This window comes from Nicotiana tomentosiformis, chromosome 8 (assembly GCF_000390325.3).
Source record: "Nicotiana tomentosiformis chromosome 8, ASM39032v3, whole genome shotgun sequence".
In the NCBI taxonomy this organism is placed as follows: domain Eukaryota; kingdom Viridiplantae; phylum Streptophyta; class Magnoliopsida; order Solanales; family Solanaceae; genus Nicotiana; species Nicotiana tomentosiformis.
Genome location: NC_090819.1, coordinates 137,064,267 through 137,074,699, shown reverse-complemented (window position 1 = coordinate 137,074,699; position 10,433 = coordinate 137,064,267). Strand labels below are relative to the sequence as shown.

General features: G+C 35.9%; 1 protein-coding gene across 1 annotated transcript; it reads left to right on the top strand.

Annotated features, from left to right (window-relative positions):
• The first annotated feature begins 997 nt into the window (after positions 1-997).
• Positions 998-2,122, top strand: LOC104110609 (F-box protein At2g26160-like). The gene has a single exon (XM_009620137.3). It carries the CDS (start codon positions 998-1,000, stop codon positions 2,120-2,122), a length of 1,125 nt encoding a protein of 374 aa, XP_009618432.1.
• The last annotated feature ends 8,311 nt before the right edge of the window (positions 2,123-10,433 follow it).

Genomic DNA, 10,433 nt, shown 5'->3' with positions numbered 1-10,433 from the left:
AACCTACGTAATTTTTAAAAGAAACTTAAAAATTGGTTCGGTGCGGTACGATTCGGTCGGTTTAGTCGATTTTTAAATATCCATTGACACCCGTACGGTTTTCCCGATACTAGTGTTCTTGAAAATATTATGTTTTGTTTTTCAATTTTAAACCAAAACACGCGTACTACATACATAGTTGCAAGTTTGCAACAAAATATTACATGGTACAAAGATTGATAGCTAAGGCGACTGCCTTTTTGATGATAGCAATTAAAAACACACATTTACGTCAAAAAAGAATATATATATTATGAAAGTGATTGGTTTCATTAATTTTCTAAGGGTGAGACTTATGTTTTCACGCTTAAAACAAAGTGTAGAACTTATCATGAAACTGTTTTAAGCATCTAATCATTCTAATTCTAAGTAACTTTACAAAAAGAAAACATCCACCCCTTCAATGTGTGTGTGCGCGTTTTTCTTTTTTAATTTGAGTATCACTACCAATAAGTCAACCAAAATCTCTTTCTTGCTTCTTCTTTTCCCTAAAACTTATGCTGACTTTGACTTGGTATAAGTTTACAAGTCAGATACTAATTTAGAATATTGTTGATGGGTGTGTAAGAAATTTAAGTTAACAGATAATTGGTAAGTATACAATTACACGCGGCATGCACAAGAAATACTCCATTAATTTGTACGGAGTAAAATATTATGGTATAAGTCATTGTGTCCGGTGTTCTGGTCTACAAAGTAAATTAGAATGAACGACTATAAATTTAATCTAAAGAGTTAGTCTGAGAATTATGATTGGGCCGTATAACATAAGTGGAGCATACCGAATTGGCCCACCTATTTGGATTTTCTTTTTCTTTTTGAGTTTTTCCCTATTCTAAATCCTTGTCAATAGAGGAATATACATCCTGTCCATGTTAGTTGTTGCACGCCTATAAATGCCCTCCAATTTTTTCTTCTTCTTTTCTTGTAAGCCCTATAGAAGCCTTACATCCTTGCTATGGCAAACTGGGCAGAATTGCCACACGATCTCCTAACTCTTATTGCAAAGCGTGTTAAAGTGATTGAAGATTTCATTGCTTTTAGTGCTGTTTGTAACTCATGGCGAACTGCTGCTACGAAGGAAAATTTTGATGCGCTTTCGCCCCAAGTTCCGTTGCTAATGCTAGCTGCTGATAAAGATGGTGATGATTATCGGGAATTTTACTCTCTTTTCAAGCAGAAAGTTTCACGCATATTTCTCCCGGAAGCTAGAGGGCCAGTAGAGTGTTTTCCATCGGAAGGGTGGCTTTGCGCCATCTCATGCATAGGAGAGATGAAGTTGTTACAACCTTTCTCTCGCATCAGTATACAGCTTCCCTCGCTAAAAGCTTTATTGTCTTTACATGGCGAAGAAGCACCTAAAGAAGGAGAGTGGCATTGCATAGACAAAGCTGTCTTATCTGCTAGTCCTTCTGTTACATCAGATTATGCACTGGTGATTTCCCGTTTTGGGGAGGGTAGCTTGTTGTCTTTTTGGCGACCTGGAGACCTCAACTGGACTAATATTAATTTCAAGAAATTTGATGGAATCTCCACTATGGTTTGCTGTAAGGGGCAATTTTATGCACTAACTTTCGGTGGTGAAGTTTGGGTTTTTGATATTGCAGGGCGTAGTATTTCCAAACCAATTGTAGAGCCACGCATACTTGCTCGGCTTAGAGATGATGATGTATTTCACAATCCAGTTCACTTCTACCTAGTTGAGATATCCGATGCACTATTTATTTTAACTAGATTTTTACATTCTAATGGTCTTGGGTGTTATCACACTGTTAAATTTAATGTATATGAACTAGATCTAACCAAAGCTAAATTGAACAAGGTCAGCACTTTGGGAAATTCAGCAATTTGTTTGGGCCGGAATGGAGCAAGTTCTATTGACTCATCTGCCTTTACAATAGTCAAGCCTAATCATATATATTTTACTGATGATGAGGTTGATGAATATAAGTATTGTGAAGGTGGTGGCGGAAGAGATATGGGGGCTTACCATCTTGACGATGGAAGCATTGAATCGTTTTATCCTGGATTGTCACTAAGTCCTATTTGCCCACCAACTTGGGTCAAACCATCATTCTCATAATGTGTCATGTTGCGATGCTATATATTGTTTCTTTTCAGTTTGGTTATTTTTGTTAGTCAGGTTACCAGGCTCGATCGAACTTGTGACCTAGTGGCATGAAGAGGACTCTCTTAACCGCTATGAACAAGAATGGCTGGTATTCTTTTCAGTTTGGTTATTTATTATTTTTTGCAAATTATTTAAGTTGATTTATTTGTTTTGGTTCATGTATTAATCTGCCTGCGGATGGATGATGATACTTAATAAAATGTAGTTGCGCTTTCTCTAGATGATTGAGGCTTTCTTACATTAGAGTTGGAGTTTCAATGGTAAATGTAGTTACAGCTACTTGTGCACACACTTATATCCCACTCAGATAGTACCATTTATCTATCAATGTACCCGAAAAATATAGATATACAGTTCTTGATTCTGCTACATTTGCTCTTTTCATTGTTCTGAACCTGGTTGGTGTACTAGAGTATGTTCTTCATTTTCTTTTGGATACCTTCTCGAGGAAAAGGAGGCTCAAAGTTGTAACAAGAACATTTTACTGCCTTTGGCTTGGTACAAGGTTCCAGTCAGATGCTATATTATTGATAGGTGTGTGACAAACTTAAGTCAATAATTGGTGAGTAGAAATAATATAACTTTAAATTAAACTATTTAAATTTTATATTAGTGAGTAATATTTTTTATAACAACATCTAAGGTAATATATTGCAAGCACAAGGATAACATCTTATTAACTTGAAATATTCTTTATCAATATAAATAACAATCTTACTACATGAAATTAAAGACTTTATGTATTCTGAGAATACTACACTATAATCATTAAAGAATTCTACATGTTGCAACTCATGCTATCAATCATGTCAGCAAAATGTGTTTGATTGATATATTTTCGGTCTACTACAGGTGTTCAATCAAAACAAATCCTACCTGAAGTATCTAAATGAGAAATCGTGACAACTTCAAAAAAGAATGGTGACACTAGCTAACGTTTTGCATTTATGGCTCCTACATTGGTACCCCTAGCCAGGAAAAAAGAAGCATATTCAGCAACTACTAGTAGAAGTAGGAGTAAACTAGATGCCCTATATGCAAAAGAAAATGTGAGAATCGACAAGAATAACAAAGAAAGTTATTATTAACACAAATTAGAAAGAGGTTTAGAATCAATCCCCGAAAAATCGTCAGTGGCTTGGGCGGCAAATTTGCCTAATTTACACATTCTCCGTATTGAAGTGAATGAACTTTCTGGATATTCTCATGACTGTTGTAATGCATTTCCAAAGCTTTATCATAAAATACCGGTCAAAATAGAAAGCCAAACTATATACTCATCTCCTAAAATGCCTCAAGGATTTCCAAAGCAGAGGGACGTTCTTCTTTGGTTCTTATACTGACACACTTTGCCCCTATAGCAAGTAGTCTCCTTGCTATTTCCCCTTCACATCCAACAACTCTCATGTGTTGCTTGACTAATATTGTGAGATCCTTACCTTGGTCGAGATAAGCATCTATATGTGTACCAAATCAGTAACCGTTCTCCCGTTCCTCAACTTCGTGTGTGAGGAGTTGGAATAGTATGACCCAATAGGCAAAGACATCATGTCCGGGGCTTGCATCTAGAGAAAGTGAAAGGACATGATAATTTAGTATTTCTGTGACACAACCATGAACCACACATGCGAAAAAAATAAGCATTAATTGAATTTTAGGGGTTTAAAATAAAATTTGGAGGTAGGGGTTGTCACACCTCCTTTTTTCCGAGGGGGATATGGGAGTTTTTTCAATTTAAGTGACATGAATCGAAATGGAATTATTTATTAGATTCAGAGTTTCCACTTGGAATATTTATGGTGTCTCAAGTCACCGGTTTACTTTAAATCCCAAATCGAGGAATTTGACTCTTATTTATGGTTTGCGAACACAGAAGACCGAGTAAGGAATTATGTTAACCCGGAAGAAGGTGTAAGGCACTCCCGAGATCCGTGGTTTTAGCACGGTCACTCAACTATTAATAATTGGCCTAATTATCCGATTTAATACATATTTGAAACTTACGGTGCATTGTTTATCTTCTAATCGCTTTTAATTATTTATGAAATTATTTCTGGAACAAGTCACGATGTCGTACACTTGTCGTTTTGGCACACCTCGCAAACCGCGCCACATGAAATGCACCCGCAATTTACGACATGCTTATTTTTATTATTGTTTGAAGTTGTGGTCGAGTCACGTGAAACGCACACTCGAATTGGGGTTACGTATCATAACTATACCACAGGAACCGTACCCATAGTCACGATAATTTATTAATCGTACCTAAAGCAAACTACGATGTTTATAAGAATTAATTTATTGACTATGCTTTGAGATTGTTGTGAGGACATTTAAGTATGAGCATCATTTGTGGATGAGGTATGGGATTCGATTAAAACGGAAACGAGTATGGATCTTAAGCGTGAAGTCTTTATGCATAAGAATTTGCTCATTACTATAATCTGTTAACTTACGCTAACCTATATGAAAAGCTTTTTAGTTTTAACACAACTACTAAATTAATCCATGAGTCTTAAAGATAGTCAAGCTTGCAGTAAAACCATTTACAATAAGCTAGTAGGATACTACAAAAAGTTGTTAAATCACACTCTAAAAGAAAATACAATTTGACATTTAATCAATGAGGGGGAGGGGTTAGACGATCAAACATAGGTGTGTAAAATTATGGGCATTTAGTGTTCTAATAGGCAATAAAAAACAACCAAAGACTAACCAAGTGAAGTACTCGATCTTTGACAGACGAAACATTTTAAAATGACGAGGAGTAGAGACAGCTTCATAATTATTTACATATTGATTGATTACAACCATAAATAAACTACAACAAGCAATAAATCTATGTTTCTGCTTATGCAAACCTTAAAACAGAATACGACACTAGGGATACAAAATACCAAAAGCAGGGATAAAGCAACAAATCTTTAGAGCTGAACGAAACTAATTCTATTAACTTCATAATCCACATGCATCTGCCATCAGAGATACGTTTCCTATCCAATTAGCAATCCAAAGTTCAAAAGAAGTACCTGGACTGGAACAAAAGCAACATGAAAATAAGACACTGATTTTGGCGAAGTCCAGTTAGAATTCAGGTTCAATCAATAGTTGCAACACAGCAGCACAACAACAGAAATTGAAGTTAATTTGAATTTAATAACCCAGAGAAATAAAACCAAGACAACAATGAACCAAAACGAAATGAGAAGATCTTTTTTTTTTTTTTTTAGCTTTTCAAACTGGATATTTTAGAACAAAAGAAGATGAACAAAAAAGGAAAAATTTCTGAAAAAGTAGTCAATTCTGCTCAGTTCTTCCCTATCCCAAAAATGCAGAACCTCTCTATATAATTTAAGCGGTGTCTTCTGGAGTCTTTGGAGTTGGAGAAAGGTGGAAACGGCTGATTTTTTTGTGAAAGGGTGGAGTCTTTTTTTGTGTGTCTGTTGGGTGGTGTTGAAGTGTAGAGGGGTTTAATTTAGGGATTATAAAAGGGTTGTGGGTTAGGGAATGGGTAAATGGGTTGAGGGGAGGAGTGGGCTCAGGTCCGAAAATGGGCTTTACCAATAAATTGTTTGGGCCTAAATTCAATTCTTTCTCGTTGAACAAAAATAAAAATACTATCAAAATAAATTAATTAATCTTAGTTAATAAGAATAAACTATTTTTGTATTTTTAGACTTATGTTTTAAAATAAAAATTAAAAGTTGATGGAAATCCTATAAAAATGAAAATAAGTAAATATTTTTGAAATACAACTTTTAAAAGTTGCGCGGGTAAAATATTACGTGCTTACAGCTGCCCCTCTTTGCTTGGAAACCCAAAGTATTTTTGAGCAAAGAATTAAGCAACGTAATTGACTTCTAACCCGTCAATTATTCAAAAGAAAACAAAGATGTACAAAAGATTGTGACCGAGCCCTGGTATCTGAGCTGCCTACATATCCTTGGTTATAAAGGAATCAGGCCACGTGTAGTTCAGAAGTGAATGAAGTGATGGAGTATGTGGAGAGGATGAGGGAGTCGAGTGAGGTACCGTTCGAGGCTCCGGTCCGTGGTATTGTTATTACATCAAAATCAAAATGAAAAAAAAGACTAACTAAGCTTGTCAGCTATGAGTTACAAGATTCCTATCTATAAGTCTTCTCAAGCTTGATCTTGAGTCTTGAACGGTTCTTTATGCGGACTTTTGATTTGAACCTTGATGCTTGCTAGATGTAGGTGATGATTCATTCTTCCACGGCTTCTTCGGATCAAGACCGGACATGCAGTGCTCGTGACTTCAACTATGTCTTGAGCAGTTCACATCTTTCAACTACTTCTGCGTTTTGGATTCATTACTTTTTTTTTTTCTGGATTGAGACTTCTTCTTTAGGTCATCTCGGACTGTCGACTTGCATTCTTGAGGCGATCTTCTGTACTTCTAACTTGAATTGAAATTTGAAATAACTTCCCTCGTTCTTCAGGTGGGTGCCTGCAACTGACTTGAAATTTGAAATGAATTCCCTCGTTCTCCAAGTGGGCGCCTGATGTTGACTTAAAACTTGAAATAAATTCCTCCATTCTCTAGGTGGGCGCGTGATGACTTAAAACTTGAAATAAATTCCCTTATTCTCCAGGTGGGCGCCTGATGACTTAAAACTTGAAATGAATTCCCTCATTCTCCAGGTGGGTGCCTGACTTAAATCTTGAAATAAATTCCCTCATTCTCCAGGTGGGCGCCTGATGACTTAAAACTTGAAATAAATTCCCTCATTCTCCAGGTAGGCGCTTGATGACTTAAAACTTGAAATAAATTCTCTCGATCTCCAGGTGGGCGCCTGCTTATTTAAAACTTAAAATGAATTCCCTCATTCTCCAGGTGAGAGCCTGATGACTTAAAACTTGAAATAAATTCCCTCATTCTCCAGGTGGGCGCCTGCTGACTTAAAAATTTGAAATGAATTCCCTCGTTTTCCAGGTGGGTGCCTGATGTTGACTTAACACTTGAAATAAATTGCCTCATTCTCCAGGTGGGCGCCTGATGCTACAATAAAATAGACAAAATAAAAGAAACTTTTCTGTCCCAGTTTGCACTAGGAAGATTTGTGAGTTGTTAGCAGAACTATAAATCACCTATGTTATTGATGAATGATGCAAAGATGAGAGTAAAATTAAAGACTCGACTAGGATGTGCGTCTCCTATGAGTAAAACCAAGAAAATTTCGACTAGCAAATGCGTCTGCTAAAAATAACCTGAATGCCCTAGACTAGGAAGTGCATCTCCTAGGGGTGAAACCTTTAACCTAAAATTAGGAAGTGCATCTCCTAGGGGTGAAACCTTTAACCTAAAATTAGGAAGTGCGTCTCCTAAAGAAATAAAAATCTGAAAAACCCAAACTAGGAAGTGCGTCTACTAGATTTGAGATTGAGCTTGCGGAAAACTATAAACTAAACTCGACTAAACTAAAAGCTGACCCTATTCTCCAGGCGGGACCCTTAATTTCAAGAAAACTAAAGATTGATAACTTAAGAAAACTAAAAATTAACCTTTTTTTTAAATCCAGACTTCCCTTTTTTTTTTAAAAAAAATTATTATCCTAGGAGAAAATTCATCAGACTAGATTTTAATCTTAGGGGAAAGATTCATCAGACTAAGATTTTGATCCTAGGAGAAAATTCATCAGACTAGGTCTTTTTTTTTTTTTTGGTATCTTAGGAGAAAGATTTATCAGACTAAGATTTCTATTCTACGAGAAAGTTCATCAGACTAGGTTTTCAATCTTAGGAGAAAGATTCATCATATTGAGATTTCGATCCTAGGAGAAAATTCATTAGACTAGGTCTCTTTTTTATTATCTTAGGAGAAAGATTCATGAGACTAAGATTTTGATCCTATGAGAAAGTTCATCAGACTAGGTTTTTTTTTTTGTCATCTTAGAAGAAAGATTCATTAGACTAAGACGTTTATCCTAAGAGAAACTTCATCAGATTAGGTTTTCTATATTAGGAGAAAGATTTATTAGACTAAGATTTCGATCCTAGGAAAAAGTTCATCAGACTAGGTCCTTTTTTATGGTATCTTAGGAGAAAAATTCATCAGACTAAGTTTTCTATCCTAGGAGAAAATTCATCAGACTAGGTTTTCTAATCTTAGGAGAAAAATTCATCAGACTAAGATTTCAATCCTAGGAGAAAATTCATCAGACTAGGTCTTTTTTTTTTTCTTTTTTTTTTGGTATCTTAGGAGAAAGATTCATCAGACTAAGATTTCTATCCTAGGAGAAAGTTTATTAGACTAGGCCTTCTATCTTAGGAGAAAAATTCATCAGACTAAGATTTTTATTGGGAGAAAATCCATCAGACTAGGACTTTTTATCCTAGGAGGAAAAATGTGAAGAGCAATGGCAACATTTATGCACACTAGCAAGACAGATAAAGGCAAAGATTTGAGAAACTTTCTTTTGTCGGCTCTTCTCTTCTTCTTTTTTTGTTCTTTCTTTTCTTTTTCTTTTTTTGTTGTTTTTGAACCAACTTCCTTGCACTGCTTTGTTCCTGTTTCAAACAAAGAAATTTTTGTCAGTTTTAAAAGTGGTGGTCGGTTTGTGGCCTTGACTCTTGGGCAGCTTGGCTTTTGCTCAATCATCTTGACTCAGTTTCAAGAGACTTTTTGCTCTGCATCAACCCTGATTGTTTCACACTCAGTACCATTTGTATTTGTGGCTCAATCAGCCTTATCTCAAAAAAGAGATTTCTTTTCTTGGATAACCTTTTCTGATATCTTGAATGGCTTTGCTTTTGGAGAAATTTGTCTGTCAGAGAGAATGACAACTGGTAAGAGCCCTTTTCACGATGTGCACACTCTATAGTAATTGTTCGGTACAACAGAGAATATCTGATTAACCTTGAGGTTATCTTTGCTTGCTTTACCCGAATAGGCTGACATCTTTTGGGGGGGAAGCCTTTGCGTGAATCCTCATGGCATGTTGACAGTAACAACTGAGTATGCTGGTCAAATTTACTTTGTGCAACTGAAAAGCTGGTAGCAGATTTTGAAATCTTTTCTTACTTATTTTGACAAGGACTGACTCAGAGTGAAGGGACACAATAGTTCAAAGAAACAATATTAATAAGAAGTTCCCTTGTCGGGAAGGACAGAAGGAAAAGTTTTTTTTCAATAGCTAGCCTTAATGATCATGACATGCATTTTGGACTTAACGGTCTGATCTATCAAACTGACCAAATCTTCCCTTTTACCATTCTTATGATTTTGAAGTCGGGCTTCTTCGTGCCAATCCTTTGCATCAGCTTCATGACTCATTATCAACTAATGGTTCCCCGAGGAGTTTTCACCAACAAGTCTCTCTCATTTATTCATCTTTGTTTACAGTCGTCTTACAGTACCCGTGAGGGTTTTCACTAGTAAGACTCTCTAATCTTTTCTTCTTTATTTTTCTTTTTCTTTTGCTTTCTAGTGTGAGAAACTGACAATGTTTTATGTTACGTGACAACCGTTGCTCATTGCATGCTTCTCTTGGCATTCTTGAAGGCATATCGGGAGGTCTTTATTCGGAAGGTTTTTGGATAGGGTTGGAAAGAAAGGACGGCATAAGGCTCAAAATACACTCAAAACGAGGGGTTGTAGACTTACAACTATTGCAATCGACTCTTTCAAAAGTGGAATAAAATCTTTGTCCCAGTTTCTGATACTATGGATTTTTGGATTTTTTTGTTGAATTCTTATTTGGTTGGACCGAACCATGTAAAGTTGCCTACGTATATTTTTTTTAAGGAATCAGGTCTAACGTAGTTCAAACCTCTGAACTAACTATTTTTTTTCATCTTTCTTTCTTTTTCTTTTTCTTTCTTTTTTTCTCATTTTTTCCATCTATCTTCCTTCTTCTTTTTTTCAAAACAAACTGCCCCAGCTTCTATTTTCTAGGAGCATGGACCTTCGAATGTTCTTTTTTCTTTTTCTTTTTCACTTGAACTTTCTAAGAGTTTCCCCAGTTTGTACTTTGGGAGCATGAACTTTTCTTTTCATTTTTTTTTACTTTTGACTCTATACTTGATCAAAGAAAATAACACTGGCTTAAAAGGAGTAACAAAGGGTATAAAGTGTTTGGGTAGCAGAACAAGGGCCTCCTAGCCTCTAGAGTGCCAATCATGGTTTCCTTTCACGACACAGCATTGATGAACATGTATGTCTTCTTGGTGTGTCGTGGTCGGAAGACACTTTTCACCCATTAATGTCAAACTTTCCAATAAACTTCAATTGATTCTTCCTC

Coding starts and splice junctions, on each gene's coding strand:
- LOC104110609 (XM_009620137.3), top strand. CDS start 998: ATGGCAAACTGGGCAGAATTGCCACACGATCTCCTAACTCTTATTGCA.